The sequence below is a fragment of the Schistocerca serialis genome, chromosome 4 (genome assembly GCF_023864345.2).
Source record: "Schistocerca serialis cubense isolate TAMUIC-IGC-003099 chromosome 4, iqSchSeri2.2, whole genome shotgun sequence".
Classification (NCBI taxonomy): Eukaryota; Metazoa; Arthropoda; class Insecta; order Orthoptera; family Acrididae; genus Schistocerca; species Schistocerca serialis.
The window spans coordinates 328,340,469-328,359,560 of record NC_064641.1 but is presented as its reverse complement, the minus strand read 5'-3'; the positions used below and the strand labels follow the sequence as shown (position 1 = coordinate 328,359,560).

Sequence of the window (19,092 nt, the reverse complement as noted above, 5' to 3'; positions counted from 1 at the left end):
TTCCAACATCCTTTTCATAAATCAGAGTCCCTAAACACTACTCATTATTCCTTACCTCATTATACATATACATATTCGTCGACACTTCTTCAATATTTCATCGTGAGAAATACGTAGCATAATAAACATTCCTCAACAACATAATACACATTGTCGTCGTAATAATAACATCATAACACCTCAGTCAAATCTCAAAATCGTCGTAACTTCCTCCAATAATTTCTGAGCCTAAAAAAATTCTCTGCTCATTTCAATAGTGTCATCTACCTCAAACGTACTTTAAAATCATGCACCCTTACGAAATACGTCATTCAAAGCTCTCATAGTATCACAATGATTCCGAAAAATATGAGCGTTTCTCAAAGTACAGACAAAATACAGTTTCATAAGTGTGAAGTTACCCAACTGTGTATTGCGTAAACATGTGTCACTGATGTAGTAAAAAGAATGTTTGTTTCTCTGTCAAATAATCAGATAGCTGTGTAATTCTGTGTTAGAGAAATATGGTACCGATGTGTAAAGTTGTATAAGCAAATACCATATTAGCTAGGGTTCCTTGTGGTTGCCACACACATGGTACACAAAGTAAGCGTGTACCCCCCTGAGGATTAATGTAATTATACCCTCAGGTGTTACAGATTACACCAGTGGAATGAAATATATCACGGAAAACTTTCTTTGTAATTCAAAAATCTTTAAAAATAGATGTTTTAAGTATAAAATTGATCACTGAAATGCGTGTCCTGTAGCGCTAAATGTGCATCTTGTTGTAAGATAATCTCTGTGGAAGTGTCGTAGTTATTTTCCTCCGAAAGCTAAGTTCTGCAGAAGTCGATGTACTTACCTCATGATAAACAAAAGTGAAATGCTTTGCGTATAGATGTCGTAGTTATTATGCTTATTGTTGTGATGATGAAAGTACTGTGCTGTAACGTATTGTTGTGCTATGGAAAAGGCTGTCTCCTTGTAGCTATACCACAAAAGTTACTAATAAAACATATTTTGATTTCCAGAAGAATTCAGAAAACTGTGCAGATATAAAACAGATACACCGCAAAAGCAACATTGTAAATTGTCACTCATTAGTAGCGTCGTGATATTATATGGCAAAGACAAAGTTAAAAGGCAGATTATCTGTCAATAAATGGTTTTACATGAGAAATGTGGTGCAATCCTTTACTCTTCCTAGTACGCAGACTTTCAACTTCAAAGCAATTATCATGTTGTTTACATCGGTAAAGAATGCTAAATCTTTTCTCAAGGCTAGCGTCTTTGTTATTTTTCCCTGAGCCAGCGGCCGCACGCAGCTGCCTGCTGTGCTAGTCATTGTCTGTCTCTTTGTTGGCGCGCGCCGTTATTGGGATTTGGAGACCTAACTTCTACAAATTCACCGTGACGAGAGGGCCCTGCTCTGTTTGAATCCCGCCAGTTCTGATGCAATTCAGGTCTCTCGTTACGATCATATCGTCTGTCGTCATGTCGGTAGATTCCATAGTTTCTTTCTTGTCGGTCACATGGTGGAGAATTTCTCCCTGAATCGTAACTGCGCGCTGGTCCGTTGCGTCTAAAGTTATTCTGTCTCCCTTGATAGTATTTATTTTGGTTCCCATATTGTCTGTTTCTCTTATTGTCTCTGTGATAGTCATTACCACGGAGAGGTGATCTTTCCCTGTAATTATTACTACTCTGCCAACGGTTGTCATACGGGTGGTGTCTGTTTTGGTCACGATTTGTGTTGTGAGAATAGCCTTGTCGTGTCAAGTTATTACTTCTTTCATCGCGGAATTGCGACGGATGTGACCTGTAATTGTTGTGTTCCTGGTTTCGCGTTCCGCGATTGTCAGTGTCAATTTCTAATTCTTGTAACAGTCCCTGAAATGCTTCAATGTCGTCTTTGCAACGTCCTGCCAAAATAATATGTCGTAAATGTTCAGGCAGTTTGATTAAGCAAATGCGGATGAGTTCTGAGGGGCTGTATGGGTTTGAAAGATACTGATTCTTATGCAACATGTCTTCAAAATATTTCATAAGACTGGAAAATTCAGATTGTTCGAAACGTTTCATCATTATGATGCTATGTTTTACACGGTCTTGTGTGGCTTGAGACCAATATGCTGAGAGGAAGGCATGGTAAAACTCTCCTTCACTGTGGCAATCGTGAATTACCGATCGCATTCTTACAGCTGGTTCATTCTCCAAGTAGCCACACATAAATTCTAATCTGTGTTCCAACGACCAGTTGGGAGGAAAACAATGAGAGAATTGATGGAGCCATGCTTGTGGATGAATGTCGTTGCCAGAATTCTTAAATGTTTTGAATTTACGGGTAGTAATGAACAGCTTATAGTCAAAATCATCATGTCGGCGAGTCGCATATCGGTCATTGTTAGGTCGTGTCGGCCGTTCCATCTCAAAATTCGGTGCACATTGCCAATTTCTTTCATAACTTCCGAAATGCCCTGTGTTATTATTTTGTGGTTGTTCCGTATTTCTAAGTCCCTCTTCCCTTATTGGGGCGCGAGTGTCCTCTGAAATACGTAATTCTTGTATTACCTGTGTCAGCTGATCTTGTACTTCCCGGATTTCTCTTTGGTGTTGTGTATTAATTTGATTCTGATTTTGTTTGAATTTTCTTATTTGTTCATACTCTTCTGTGTCAGTGAAGGCTACGGGTCTTGTGTCATTCAGATCATCATCTACCTTTGTAGATAAGTTAGTGACCTGATCCGAAAGTTCGGCTACTTTCTCCGATAGTGTACTTATTTCTTCAGTGTGTTTTTCTGAACCAAGTTTCAGAGTATCTACTGTGTCCTTAAAGTTTTCCTGAGTTTTTGCAAGTTGCGTAACCGAATCGGTAGATGCAACTGAGTCAAATTTAGCTTGCAAGGTCTCATGATTTTCATGAACAATAATTTGCAGTTCTTTTATGGCTGCTTCGTGATTCTGTAATGCATTTTCATGCCGCGAAAAAATAGGTTGAAAATGCTCACAAATTTGTGTTTTTACGTCATTACAGACTTTTTGACATTTCGATTCAATGTTATGTAACTCAGTAGTTAAATCTTCACGTGTTTGTTCAAGTGTTTGTTCCAATGAGTCTAACTTTTTAAGATTTTGTTCCACTGTGTCTAACTTTTTGAGATTTTGTTCCACTGTGTCTAACTGTTGCTGTGTTTGTCTCTGATTTTGTTCCAATGTGTCTAACTTTTGCAGCTTTTGCTGTGTTTGTCTCTGATTTTGTTCCATTTGTTGCATTAGTTGTAATAACAATGCATTAGTGTCTGGAATCTGTTCCTCTACTCTTTTCGGCAGTGCATTTGCACCGGCAACATTCACATTTTGACAAGCTGAAAATGTGTCTTGACTTATTTGAGAAAACGGTGAGGACGCAAAACCTGAATCTACAGTATTTGCAATATTGTGTTCTGTCATTCCCGATTCCTGAGGCGAGCTGTTGCCGACCAATTGATCGATAACGCTTCCCTGTTCACTACCTGTTTCACTGTCTACACCATTGTTTGCCGCCCGCTCCATTTCCCTATGCGCAATTACCAAATTACTACTTTGAACATCAGTTAATTCATTACTCGGTGGCGTTAACACACTGCTTTCATTTTCACTGTCATTTCTCAGTTTACTTTGGAGCCTAGTATTACGTTTTTCACACGCCATTATTGTCACAGTATTTCACACGACAACACAGAAAAACACAATTTGAAGATCAAAAATAAGAGAACACATTAACATAGCACTGAAAATAATATCTAGTTAACTGCAAGCGCAGCTGCGAAATACTTGGTGCAAATCTACATGCATGCCACAACTGTTTTACTGTACAACAATGAAAGACTGCAACTACAAAGGAGATTTTCTCTACAATTACGCGCTAGCAATAAACAAAATCTACACTAATTACACAAACTACAACAAAAAATCAGAAGATTCCAGTGAGGTATCCTCGGCTAAGGGTCGACATATGAAACTTCCCCTTTGAACAATTATACATGAGACTGTGCTTATACTGACACACAATATTTTGTTAGCGCAACGCAATCTGACTTTCAAAATTCCCTACAAAAGAATGGCCCTGACTAACATTAAACTATACCTTTCACAAATCACTTACCTCACAAAAATCTTCGCTGCTCAAGCTACTGCAATACAGCGAGCGCCACTACTGCCAGCTAAATAAAAGATTCAAACTATGGAAGGCACTAACTACTGATAGGGATAGTTAGCAAATGAAAGATATTAGTAGAGAACAAATAATGTATTTACCTTGATATCATCATATATAAATATAGCAGTTCATGCCAAATTACAAAACTCCGCCATCTCTCTCCCCACATCCACCACTGCTGGCGGCTCACCTCCAACTGCGCAACGCTACGCGCTGTTCACAGCCAGCTGCCTAACACTACAATGGCGAGTATTACAACAATGCAAAGCAGACACAGACTGCCCACAGCACAGCCAGTGATTGTCATACAGAGGTGGCGTTACCAATAAAAAACCTAAACAGCCTACTTACATAGAGAAAACATAAACAGCCTACTTACAAACTGTTTCATAGAAACAACGGCAAAAGTGCTGCTTCTCTTCGCGAGTATCGACGCACTGAAGACATGCGGAGTGGTCGTCTTTTCACATCAGATTGAAAATCGAGATTCGGAAGTTCAAATTAACTAGCGATTTGGGAAGAGGCCGTCGGTCAGTTGCGCCACAAATTGTTGAAGAAGGTACACTTGCAATGGCGCAGAATGTTCTCCCATGCCAAGAACTTCCTCTACAGTTTTTACCCCTATAGCTCCCTCTGGTATCATGGACCGTAAATATGGTACGTAATTAGCAAATATTATCATCCCATTTGGAAATTAAAATGTGTTTGCTTCTGTGGTTTACTCACTATTTCCCTTTCGCGTTTCTTTACAAATCTTTGGTTCAAATGGCTCTGAGCACTATGGAACTCAACTGCTGAGGTCATTAGTCCCCTAGAACTTAGAACTAGTTAAACCTAACTAACCTAAGGACATCACAAACAACCATGCCCGAGGCAGGATTCGAACCTGCGTCCGTAGCGGTCTTGCGGTTCCAGACTGCAGCGCCTTTAACCGCACGGCCACTTCGGCCGGCTACAAATCTTTCCTCGAGGTTTCTTCGTCCTACGAAGACTCGTATTTAATGGGGACACTCTCAAATAGCAAAAGTTAGTATAAATTCGAACACAATTTCGGAGCTCTTGAACCAGTCCCCTAAAAAGGAGTCTCGGGCATGAACCTATCATAGAAACCTTGACTTAACTCTTCATTCACATTAGGAGAAACGCCCTTTTATAGTACCTATAAAAGATATATCGTGTGTAACAAAATGTTATGGCCAAATTTTCAGCAGACATTCCTCACACGTAGAGGAATAAAATGTATTACATCGACATGGGTCCGGAAACACTTCATTTCTATTTTAGAGCTCATTTTCAACTTCTCTTCATAGCAACATTAATCATGAGAAGCACAGAAACAGAACGTACCAGCATTACAAGGCACGTTTACTCACATGAAATTTAGTCACATTAAATTTCGTCACTGTGTATAGTAGGTTGTAATTCTTAGGTTTACTAACTTCATTGCCCTGCTAGCGTCGACCACGTGGCATCAACCGTTCAGTGTCCATCACGTATTTCGTTTTACGCTATAGTGCAGTGAAAGTGTACCTAAACGCGGTACAAAGGCACTCACTGTCCCGTTGTATTATTGCGTTGTCAGTACTTTGTCCAACCTCCGTTCTTCCAAATAATCTCAAAATTCTCTTCAGCATTGATTTTATTAAGGTTTGTAGTTCTTACAGTGAAACTGTCACCTACTCTTCTCGTATCGCTCTTTTCAGCTCACATACGAGGTGTGACTGGAAAGTTTTAAGAATGGGCTTGTAATTGTACGGTAGTGGTACTTACATGTTACTGTGATGCCTCTCCTTCAAAATAATCCACTTCTGACTAAACACACCGACTCCAACGGTGTTACCACTTTTGGAAACATTACTGTAGAAGTCCGCAGGGGCCAAACCAGGGGAATATGGCGGTTGTGGAAGCGCAGGAATGTTGAATTTGGTAAAAAAAATTCAATGATGGTGAAGGCACGATGAGCCGGAGCATTGTCATGGTGCAGCACCGAACTCCTGCCTTTCCACAATGCAGGCCTTTTCTTCTGCACCTTTTCGCGCAAACCCTCATGGACATATTTGTTGTATTCCTGGTTAATTGTCTGTCCTCCAGGGGCAAATTCATGACGGACAATACCGGTGGAATCTATTTCGATTCCACCGGTATTGTCCGTCATGAATCACCAACATTGTCTTCATCTTCAACAGACTTTGCCGTGCTATTCTCGGTCGTTGTGAACCTGGGATCTTCCACTGCGAAGACTGCACTTTTGTTTCAGGATCATATCCATATACCCACGATTCGTAACCTGTAATAACCCTATTTAACAAATGTGGGTCATTTTTAGTCCGATTAATCAGTTCTTCGCACACTTCAAGTCGGTATTGTCTCTGATCACTTGACAACACTTTTGGAATGAATTTTGTGGACACTCGACGCATGTTCAGATCTTCTGTTAAAATTGACTGAACTGCATAGAAACTTAAATTAAGTTCATCAGCCATCTCCCTAATAGTAAGTCTACGATCAGAGTGCACTAAGTTGCCAACTTTCACATTTTCATTCGTTTTGGAGGTGGAAGGATAGCTGGACTGTGGTTCACCTTCAAATGATTCGTAGCCATTTTTAAATCTTTTGAACCAGACAAAAACATTTGACTGGCTCATACAATTATCTCCAGAAGCTGTTTTTAATAGTTCGTAAGTCTCAGAAGCTGATTTGAACCGCCAGGGTAGCCGAGAGCGCTGATGCGCTGCTTCCTGGACTCGGGTAGGCGCGCCGGCCCCGGATCGAATCCGCCCGGCGGATTAACGTCGAGGGCCGGTATGCTGGCCAACCTGGATGTGGTTTTTAGGCGATTTTCCACATCCTGCTAGGTGAATACCGGGCTGTTCCCCACGTTCTGCCTCAGTTCGACGACACACAGACTTCTGAACTTGTTCGCACTATTCCATGACTTACACTAGATACATACAGCTGGGGTACACTACTTCCGTCCCAGGGCGTTCGGGGTGGCGGCAGGAAGGGCATCCGGCCACCCTCTGCCACTAACATTGCCAAGTCCGTACTAACACGGTCGACCCTTCGTCCCTGAAGGATTGAGGCCTACAGGAAAAGAAAAGAAAGTCTCAGAAGCTGATTTCACGGTTTTAAAACAAAATTTCACACTAACTCGTTGCTACGTTTTTACGTCCATTTTCACGCAGACAGACTCCGGCAACAAGCCCTAACAGACCCGCACTCAACCAGATGGCACAACGAACTGAATAAAGGAAATGCAGTTTCCTGTCAGAGGGCGTTCGAGAATAAGGCAGTGACTCACTCCCACCCTCCGTGTACCTGCCCGCCAAACAAGTAAGCAGTAACGGATCCATTCTTAAAACTTTCCAATCACACCTCGTACGAGCTCAAATTGCCTTCCATTGCGATAAACACGCCTTGCAAGTATTCCCCAAATATTTTCCACGGGGTTCAGATCCAGACTACGTGCAGGGCAGGGTAAGACATCGGTATCTTCATCTTCAGACCACTTTTCTGTTGTGCAGAAACCTGTAAACATGCATTATCTTGTTGAAACGTTAAATTTTCGTTCCCTAGGTCCTCATACATTCTAATCCATTCTGTCCCTAGTGCATCATTATAAGTATACATATTAGAGTTCGTTCTACTGATCACGTAGGCAAAGCGTAATTTACCGTTACCGCAAAAGGCTGCCTAAATCGTAATACTTCCACCAACAAAATTTTTGCTCATTCTTACCTCCTGCTCTGTTCTCAGATCCTGCCAGCCAAACTGAAATTCATACGGGCTATTAAAGTTCAGTATCACGTCACTGAAGAGAACTTTAACCCATTCTCAAGTCTACGATATATGTTTTTCAGCAAACTTACATTCACCCTTTTTATGTTTGTCTCAGAGCAGGTTTCTGCAGTCGTTTCTTGAATGTAAGATGTTTTGATTTGATAAAATTTGTCGTACATGTCTGGTAGGTACCGACGAAGGTAAACCAGCAACAAGTTGAGAGGAATAACTGTTTGCGGCCCTTGCTTTGCTCAAGAGTAACCGTTTCGATTTTCCGCTTTTCCCACATTTTCCAATTTGGCCATATCATGCTCCGAATCTAACGAAATTTCTAATCACTGTACCTGAACGGTTGATCTTCTTGGCGATTTGGCAATTAGGGAGTCCCATTTCCTTCTACTCACCGATTTCTGCTTTTTCATCGCATAATAAATGTTGACCACATGGCTATGTCACAGTCGTGGTTTATGCACACTGTCACTGATGGTGTCTATTTCCTATCTGCAGGAAAGGCACCTGTGCACATACTAACACCGCACAGAGCCGACTGCCTTTATACCGAATTCCATCCTCTGACACTGCAGTTGTTGACGTCTTGTTATAGACTGAGATGACAAAAGTCATAAGATATCTCCTGATACTGTGTCGGTCCTCCTTATGCTCGGCGTAGTGCAGCAACTCAACGTACCATGGACTCAAGGAGTCGTTGGAAGTCCACTGCAGAAATATTCAACCATGCTGCCTCTATCGCCGTCCATAATTCCGGAAGTGTTGCCGGTGTCGGATTTTGTACACGAACTGATCTCTCGATTATGTCCCACAAATGTTCGATGTAAATCATGTCGGGGGACCTGAGTAGCAAAAACATTCGCTCGAATTGTCCAAAATGTTATGAAATGACGCACTGTCATCCATAAAAATTCCACCGTTGTTTGGAAACAAGAAGTCTGTGGATGGCCGCAAATGGTCTCCAAGTAGCCCAACATAACCATCTCCAGTCAATGATAGGTTCAGTTGCACCAGAGGACGCAGTCCGTTCCCTTTAAACACAGGCCACACCATTATGGAACTACTACCAGCTTACAAAGCGCCTTGTTGACAACTTGGATCCATGACTTCGTGGGGTCTACGCCACATTCGAACCCCTACCTTAGTTCTTACCGACTGAAATCAGGACTCATCTGACCAGGCCACGGTTTTCTAGTCGTCTAGGGTCCAACCGATGTGCTCACGATATCAGGGGAGGCGCTACACGCGAAGTCATACTGTTAGCAATGGAACTGACATCGGTCGTCTGCTGCCACAGTCCATTAACGCCAAATTTCGCAACACTGTCATAACGAATACGTCCGCCGCAAGTCCCACATAGATTTCTGCCATTATTTCAGGCAGAGCTGGTTGTTAGGACTGACAACTCTACGCAAATGCCTCTACTCCTTGTCGTTTAGTGAAGCCCTTCGACCACTGTGTTGTCCATGGTGAGAGGTAGTGCCTGAAATGTGGTACTCTAGGCACGCTTTTGACACTGTGGATCTCAGAATGTTGAATTCCCTAAAGCTTTCCGAAATGGAATGTCCCATGCGTCAAGCACCAACTATCATTCCGCGTTCAAAGGATATTAATTCCCATTGTCCAACCATAGTCACGTCGTAAATCTTTTGACAGGAAGCACCTGAGTACAAACGACAGCTCTATCAAATCTCCGCTCTTGTACACCATGTGTAGGCGATACTGCCGCCATCTGAATATGTGGATATCGCTATCCCAACACTTTTGTCACATCAGTGTATACTGTACTAATAACACCAAATGCGATACCATCTGATTGCATTTGTCTGTATACTGTATTTCATACTATTGCATATAGACTGTGAGCAACTATTCCAACCGACAATGGTAATTTTCCTAAAAGTATCGATGCCTTTGTACTTATCTTCACTACTGTAAGGGCTTCCCAGCTCTATCTGCAGCAACTTGTGGGCTGGCCCTCAGTTGCCAGTTAACAGTTATGGCGAATAATTTTGACATAATAAACAGTTTACTTATTCTTTCCGTCTGTCTCGTTTTCATTTGACTAGCCCTTGCATCAAGTGAGCTAAAATATGGAAATAAAGCGTTTTAGGACCCGTGTCCTAAGAGAATTTGAAAACTCTTTCCCCAAGAAAGAAGTTAAATCTAATTAGAAGAAACCATGCAAAAAACCTTGGCTTACTAAAGGACTAAAAATATCTTGTAACCACAAAAGGGAACTGTATCTAACAACACGAAAGAGTAATGACCCAGAAACAGCCAAATATTGTAAAAACTCTTGTGCTACATTAAGAAACGTTATTAAAAAGTCCAGAAGTATGTGCATCATGTCTGAAATTAATATCTCTGATAACAAGATCTAAACAATTTGGAATATTATTACAAAGGAGACAGGGCAACCAAGAGTACATGATGACGGCATCACCATCAAAGTGAATGGAAACTTGATAAACAACAAACCGGAAGTCGAAAACATTTTGAATAATCATTTTTTAAATATTGTAGAGAAAATAGGATCTAAATGTTCATTACAAGAAGCAAGGCAGTTAATGGAAGAGGCCTTACCTACACCATTTGATACATTTGAAATTCCACCCACCTCTCCTTCTGAAATTAGGAAGATAATAAACTCTCTCAAGAATAAAAGCTCACATGGAATTGATGGCATTTCCAACACGATAATAGTTGTTCCCAAGAAATAAGTGGGATTCTTAGCCACTTATGTAATAGCTCTCTGAAGCAGGGTATTTTCCCAGGTACACTGAAGTATGCCATTTTTAAACCACTGCATAAAAAAGGGGATACGTCTGACGTCAACGACCACCGACCAATCTCTCTTCTGACTGCCTTATCCAAAATTCTTGAAAAAGTAATGTACTGTAGAGTAGCTTCACACCTTTGTAAAAATAAAGTTTTAACAAAATGTCCGGCTGGTCCCGGTGGAGGTTCGAGTCCTCCCTCGGGCATGGGTATGTGTGTTTGTCCTTAGGATAAATTAAGTTAAGTAGTGTGTAAGCTTAGGGACTGATGACCATAGCAGTTAATTCCCACACGATTTCACACACATTTGAACATTGAACAAAATGTCAGTCTGGTTTCCAGAATGGTTTTTCAATGGAAAATGCTATATATACTTTCACTAATGAAATATTAAATGCTCTGAGTAACAGGAAGTCACCCATTGGGATTTTTTGTGATCTATCAAAGGCTTTTGACTGTGTAAATCATGGAATACTTCTAGATAAGCTCAAGTACTGTGGTATGAATGGGACAGTGCTCAAGTGGTTTAAATCATACTTAACTGGAAGAGTGCAGAAAGTTGAAATAAGCAGTTCACATAATATGCAAAAAACTGGTGATTTGTCAAACTGGGGAACAATCAAGAATGGGGTGCCACAAGGTTCGGTCTTGGGTCCTCTGCTGTTCTTAATACATATCAATGACTTGCCATTCTGTATTCACGAAGATGCAAAGCTGGTACTTTTTTGCTGATGATACAAGTATAGCTATCACTCCCAACAGACAAGAATTAACTGGTGAAATTGTAAACAATGTTCTTCAGAAAATCATTAAGAGGTTCTCTGCAAATTGGCTGTCATTAAACTTTGACAAAACACAGTATATACAGTTCCACACAGTAAATGGAATGACACCATCAACAAATATAGACTTCTATCAGAAAGCGGTAGCTAAGGTAGAATATTCAAAATTTCTAGGTGTATGTATTGATGAGGGGTTGAACTGGAAAAAACACACTGAGGATCTGCTGAAACTTTTGAGTTCAGCTACTTATGCTATTAGAGTCATTGCAAATTTTGGCGATATACATCTGAGTAAATTAGCTTACCACCCCTATTTTCATTCTCTGCTTTCGTATGGCACCATATTCTGGGGTAACTCATCATTGAGTAAAAGAGTGTTCATTGCACAAAAGCGTGTAATCGGAATAATTGCTGGAGCTCATCCAAGATCATCCTGCAGACACTTATTTAAAGAGCTAGAAATCTTCACTGTAGCCTCACAATCTAGATATTCACTTATGAAATTTGTTATTAACAGTCCGAAGGAATTCAAAAGTAATAGCAGTGTACATGGCTACAACGCCAGGTGAAAGGATGATCTTCACTACTCAAGGTTAAATCTAACATTGGCCCAGAAGGGGGTGAATTATGCTGCCACAAAAGTCTTTGGTCACTTATCTAATAGTATCAAAAGTCTGACAGATAGCCATATAGCATTTAAAAGGAAATTAAAAGAATTTCTTAATGGCAACTCCTACTACTCATTAGATGAATTTTTGGATATAGTAAGTGCGTAATTTCCCCAACCCCCAAAAAAAGATAAAAAAAATTAAAAATATTAAGTGTCATGTAAAATTTTGTGCAATGTAATATCTTGTATAGACACCTTTTATTAACCTGACACGTTCCACATCATTACGAAGTGTCATGTTCATGATCTATGGAACAATTACTAATCTAATCTCTAATCTAATCTGTCCATATTATACACTCTCTTACTCTACGTGTCAGGAATGTTTCCCACAAGTTTGGGCATGCCTCTTTGCTTATTGTATTTGGCTACCTGCGCCATCATAGTGAATGCCATCTCGATGATGTTCGCCAATTTCTGTGATTCGCTGTGTCATCCTGGACAAACATCTTCATATAGAAGATTATCACTGCCCAACCACTGTCGTCTGAGACCTCATCCAGGTCAGTGAATGTCTGGTGGACTGTTCTCAAACAAACTCAGAATATTTCTGTGAACTCGGGATACAGTTAGAGTGTGTGATTCTTCGTGCAGACTTATTACACCAGGAAGTCATAATTTTACATCAATTGACCTGAGGATTGCCATCCCTGAAAACAGGACTGGGTAATGTGATCGTCCTACCGAGTTGACTGTTACAGTGGTTAAGGCGTTCAACTCGCATTCCAGGGGTGTGGCCTTCCCTTCAGGCCAACCATATTTAGATTTCTTAAAACTAACAGCGGAATGGTTCCAACTAAAATGCCACGGGCGAATTTTTTCTCCCTCGGTATAGCTGTAGTGATCCAAGACATCTGCCACTTCGACCAAACGATTCGCTCTTGCGTACATAACCTACAGCCAAAACTTCACACAACCTTATCCATCTTGCATCACCTATTGTTCGCAAGCTTCCCGCAAGGTTCCCTGCCGTATGCGATGGACACGACACTACACATTTTTACTGGGCCAATAACGAGAGATTTCTGTTGACGTACCACCCTCCAGCCCTCCGAGATACACGGCACGTGCCTCTTCACCCAAGGTACACAGACAACAGACTAGGCAGGTTTCAGCATGTTCCTTGCCTCAGTTCCAGATGCAACTGTGATGTAATTACATTTGCAATGTTCGTTTAGTATCACTACAAAAAGGACAAGCTTCGATTCCCTGCGGGAACATCTATCTCTAAACGAAGTCATTTTTATCTAAGAACATAAACACGTACCGTTTGGCTCTGTTTACCTTGTCCATCTTTCTGTTCCTTGTCTGATGTGAATTACTTGTACGTAGATATGGCTGCCACTTTCTGCTAGCAAGCCAAAGACGTTGACTGACTTTTCTTTCTCCGTTGCATCTGCCTTGTGGCTCATACTATATGCTATGAAAGAAACAGGCATCACGTTTTACTACATCCACGGGCGCACTGAATAAAACGATTCCCGTGTAATTGTCCTCCCGGTCTTTTCAATCCATACCACTTAGTTGGTGGCGGCTGTTATTTTTACTTTCAAAATAGCTGGTGACTTTTTTTTCTGAGAACTTAGCAGGGAGCAAGTGGCAAATTTTACTCAATATATTTAAGGGTTACGTACTGGGACTCCATGATCCTCGTGGCTATGGAGTGCTTGGCCCTGTTCATGTTGCACACCGTCACGGCTGGAAACGGCAGCACGTTGAGCGGCGTGGCCGTAGGGGACAGCGTCACGATCACGGGGTCGTCCCACTTCTGGTACAGGATGGTGATGTAGTACGTTGCGGCCGCCACCGCCAGCAGAAACGACAGCAGCCAGAAGAACCTGCAACAACTGTCGTGCAGATGTCTGTGCCGCAAAAAGACATTTCTGTGGAATCACTAAAGCTACAACAATGTATTTCAGGCACAATCAATTCAGTGTTCTTTGCAATCTATATGACATGACTTCTTCTTTTGCGTTAATGTTTAATGGGGCGTTGATAATGAAGTTACTTGTGGTGTCACCGCCAGACACCACACTTGCTAGGTGGTAGCCTTCAAATCGGCCGCGGTCCGTTAGTATACGTCGGACCCGCGTATCGCCACTATCAGTGATTGCAGACCGAGCGCCGCCACACGGCAGGTCTAGAGAGACTTCCTAGCACTCGCCCCAGTTGTACTACCGACTTTGCTAGCGATGGTTCACTGACAAAATACGCTCTCATTTGCCGAGACGATAGTTTAGCATAGCCTTCAGCTACGTCATTTGCTACGACCTAGCAAGGCGCCATTACCAGTTACTATTGATACTGTGAATCATGTACCGTCAAGAGCGACGTTCACCATTAATGGATTAAAGTTAAGTATTCCACCAGCTAAGTCCGTTTTTTCTAAATTCTAATTTCCTTGTCCTGTTCCAGACCTCACGCCAGCCTGCGTGAGCTAAAACGCGTGCCTTTCGGCTTCCTGTACTAACACGGTGTTGGCTCTCCTGCCAACCACAACATTACTCACAATTTAATTTCGAAGCTCTTGAAGTAGCAGTTTCCGCAGGCAAAATTATTGGGTTTCAGTACCGACTTTTATGAAAATAAATTCTGTAGGTAGTAAACATGTTTTTAAGTACCATTAATATTTGCTTTAACAAAATTAGGCCTGAAATCAGTTTTAGTCTGTTGTTGTCACTACCCTTAAATTTTTCGACATTTTTTGGGTTACGTTGGACCACATTACATTACTGTGTACAGGTAACTTGTCATCTGCAACTCAGTGATGTTACTGTGAATTTTGCGGGCGAATTAACAAATAGCTTTATCTATATACATAATTTTATTGGACGAAAATATTTCGTGACTATATTTTGTATTAACGTACAGCCATTTTCGAGATATCTGTTCGTAGCTTTTGAAATTCACACCCAAATGCGACGCCTGTCTTTGGAAAACTTCACTCTCGTGTAACAATTTTATATTTTTACAGCCGGCCGCGGTGGTCTAGCGGTTCTAGGCGCGCAGCCCGGAACCGCGCGACTACTACGGTCGCAGGTTCGAATCCTGCCTCGGGTATGGATGTGTGTGATGTCCTTAGGTTAGTTAGGTTTAAGTAGTTCTAAGTTCTAGGGGACTGATGACCACAGATGTTAAGTCCCATAGTGCTCAGAGCCATTTGAACCATTTTATTTTTGCAAGAAATAATGTTTCTGTTGCTGCTGTGTGCCCACTCCCCTTCCGTTTGTTCTCACATCAGTTTGGCATCAAATTTAAACTTTAATTACCTACTCTGCCCTTGCTCTCTCTCTCTCTCTCTCTCTCTCTCTCTCTCTCTCTCTGTGTGTGTGTGTGTGTGTGTGTGTGTGTGTGTTTATATGTTTCCGTCCTCTATTCAGTACAGTTCCTTCACTGTGTTAAATAGTGCGCAGTTGCGTAGAGTAGTGTAGCCGTTTATAATATGTTTTCTCTCTGCTAATGCTATGTGGAAGTTTTCCCGTAGTGAAAATTCATATTGCAGACCGTGGCTGGATTTTAGTGTTTTTAATTCTGTTTCTGCTTTGGTTGGATGACTGTTGTAGGCTATTAAGTGGTCAGCAAACGTGCTATTGAAGCTGTTACTTTTTATAACTCTGCGGTGTTCTGAATACTTTGTTTTAAAATCCCTGCGTATTTGTAACACTTGTAGTGACTGACTTGAGTTGCACGTAAGTTTGTATATTCCTGATCTGTTGAATTTATTTGTGTCAGCACAAAAGGACTAAACCAAAAAGGTAACGCTCGAGACACACAAATTGATAAAACAACAACCACTATTAGGAATATAGCAGCACTAAACTACTTTCAGTTCAACAAAGAATTTTACTCCCAACGCGCAGGACTGCCAGTGGGCTCACCGAATACTGTCCTTTTAATGATTTTTGAAACCAAAATACATGTAAACAAACAGGTCACAAGTAAACCACATTAACAATAAGTTCTTACACAACAACACAACACAACACAGAGACAATGACTAAACACAAGACACAACAGCGCAAGAAGTCAGGTACAAAACAAAGTGGCACCTATTCACCTACAGTAATAAAATAGTTCACAGACTAGGAGACATTTTAAAGAAACAGGAACTTTAAATACACTACTAGCCATTAAAATTGCTAGACCAAGAAGAAATGCAGATGATAAACGGGTATTCATTGGACAAATATATTATACTAGAACTGACATGTGATTACATTTTCACGTAATTTGGGTGCATAGATCCTGAGACATCAGTACCCAGAACAACCACCTCTGGCCGTAATAACGGCCTTGATACGCCTGGGCATTGAGTCAAACAGAGCTTGGATGGTGTGTATAGGTACAGCTGCCCATGCAGCTTCAACACGATACTACAGTTCATCAAGAGCAGTGAATGGGCGTATTGTGACGAGCCAGTTGCTCGACCACCATTGACCAGACGTTTTCAATTGCTGAGATATCTGGAGAATGTGCTGGCCAGGGCAGCAGTCGAACATTTTCTGTATCCAGAAAGGCCCGTACAGGACCTGCAACATGCGGTCGTGCATTATCCTGCTGAAATGTAGGGTTTCGCAGGGATCGAATGAAGGGTAGAGCCACGGGTCGTAACACATCTGAAATGTAGCGTCCACTGTTCATAGGGCTGTCAATGCGAACAAGAGGTGACCGAGACGTGTAACCATTGATACCCCATAGCATCACGCCGGGTGATACGGCAGTATGGCGATGACGAATGCACACTTCCAATCTGCGTTCACCGCGATGTCGCCAAACGCGGATGCGACCATCATGATGCTGTAAACAGAACCTGGATTCATCCGAAAAAATGACGTTTTGCCATTCGTGCACCCAGGTTCGTCGTTGAGTACACCATCGCAGGCGCTCCTGTCTGTGATGCAGCGTCAAGGGTAACCGCAGCCATGGTCTCCGAGCTGACAGTCCATGCTGATGCAAACGTCGTCGAACTGTTCGTGCAGATGGTTGTTGTTTTGCAAACGTCCCCATCTGTTGATTCAGGGATCGAGACGTGGCTGCACGATCCGTTACAGCCATGTGGGTAAGATGCCTGTCATCTCGACTGCTAGTGATACGAGGCCGTTGGGATCCAGCCCGACGTTCCGTATTACCCTCCTGAAGCCACCGATTCCATATTCTGCTAACAGTCATTGGATCTCGACCAACGCGAGCAGCAACGTCGCGATACGATAAACCACAATCGCGATAGGCTACAATCCGACCTTTATCAAAGTCGGAAACGTGATTGTACGCATTTCTCCTCCTTACACGAGGCATCACAACAACGTTTCACCAGGCAACGCCGGTCAACTGCTGTTTGTGTATGAGAAATCGGTTGAATACTTTCCTCATGTCAGCACGTTGTAGGTGTCGCCAACGGCGCCAACATTGTGTGAATGCTCTGAAAAGCTAATCATTTGTGTATCACAGCATCTTCTTCCTGTTGGTTAAATTTCGCGTCTGTAGCACGTCATCTTCGTAGTGTAACAATTTTAATGGCCACTAGTGTAAGATACAGAACTGACAACCCAACAAAGAAAATCTCAGAACAAAGGAAACACCCAAAGATAAATTCAACTGATCAGGAATATAAGAACTTCTGTGGTACTCATGTAAGTTAGTACACATGTGATAAATATGCAGGAACTTTAAAACAAGGTATTCAGACCACTACAGAGCTCTAAAATGTAGTAGCTCCAATAGCACATTTCCTGACCACTTAATAGAATACAACCATCACCCAACAAACGTAGAAACACATTCAAAAACATTAAAATCTGGCCACAGCCCATACGATAAACCGACGACTACTACATACAGAAGACGTTAACTGAAGAAAAACGCATTATACATTCTACACTACACCATGACGCACTACGTAACATAATAAAGGAACTGCACAGAGAAGACGACAGACGACACAAACTCTCTCCTCCTCTTTCTCTCTCTCTCTCCCTCTCTCTCTCACTCACTCACTCACACACACACACACACACACACACACACACACACACACAAACACAGAAACACACACACACACACACACACATATATATATATATATATATATATATATATATATATATATATATACTCACACACATACACACACAGGGAGAGGGGGAGGAGGGGGAAGAGAGGAAGGGAGAGAATAGGGAGGGAGAGAAGAGGAGGGGCGTGGGGAGGTAGAGAGAGAGAGAGTAAACGAAGTTCAGATATGGCGCCAAACTGATGTGATAACTAGTGGACATCAGCACTGACTGGACTGACAGTAGCATCAGAAACATTGCATTATGTATAGTGAAAATTTGTTACCTGTAAGTAAAGATCAGAATGAATATTTCGAAACTAATTATAAGTAATCCAAATATGGTCACAAAACATTTTCACGCAATAAAATAACGTTTGTAGAAAATGCGATTTGTTAATTCGCCAACCAAACTCACATAACATAACTGCACTTGATAAGTTATCTATATATAGTAGTCTTGTGATGGTTCTGCAAAACCCCAAAATGAAGAAAAATTTAAGGCAATGTCAACAATGGAAAGAAACTGATTTTAGGTCTAATTTCGTTAGTATAAGAGAAGGACTGGTGATTTTTATCATGCATTTAAAACAAAGTATTGGTCAAGTAACCTACAAAGGAGGATCAAATTTGGGTTATTTGGACCATAAAACATACAATGACAGTTGAGATGGAGACAGAAACTTTGTTGAATACCATCAAAATCAGACTTTGTGTATGGATGAAACTGTAAATAAAATACATTTAACAGAAGTACTAATAACTAGATTTCCATATGAAATAATGGAAATATTAGTTGGGAAAAGATGGTCTCACGCTCAACAATTATTAGAATTGTTACATC

General features: G+C 41.4%; 1 protein-coding gene across 1 annotated transcript in view; it reads right to left on the bottom strand.

The window, feature by feature from the left end:
- Positions 1–19,092, bottom strand: part of LOC126474441 (pickpocket protein 28-like) — a 217,466-nt gene that overhangs the window by 88,233 nt on the left and 110,141 nt on the right. Inside the window, exon 3 of the mRNA XM_050101911.1 lies at positions 13,837–14,040. Within this exon, the coding sequence (XP_049957868.1) occupies positions 13,837–14,040 (204 nt within the window). The remainder of the gene's footprint in view (positions 1–13,836; positions 14,041–19,092) is intronic.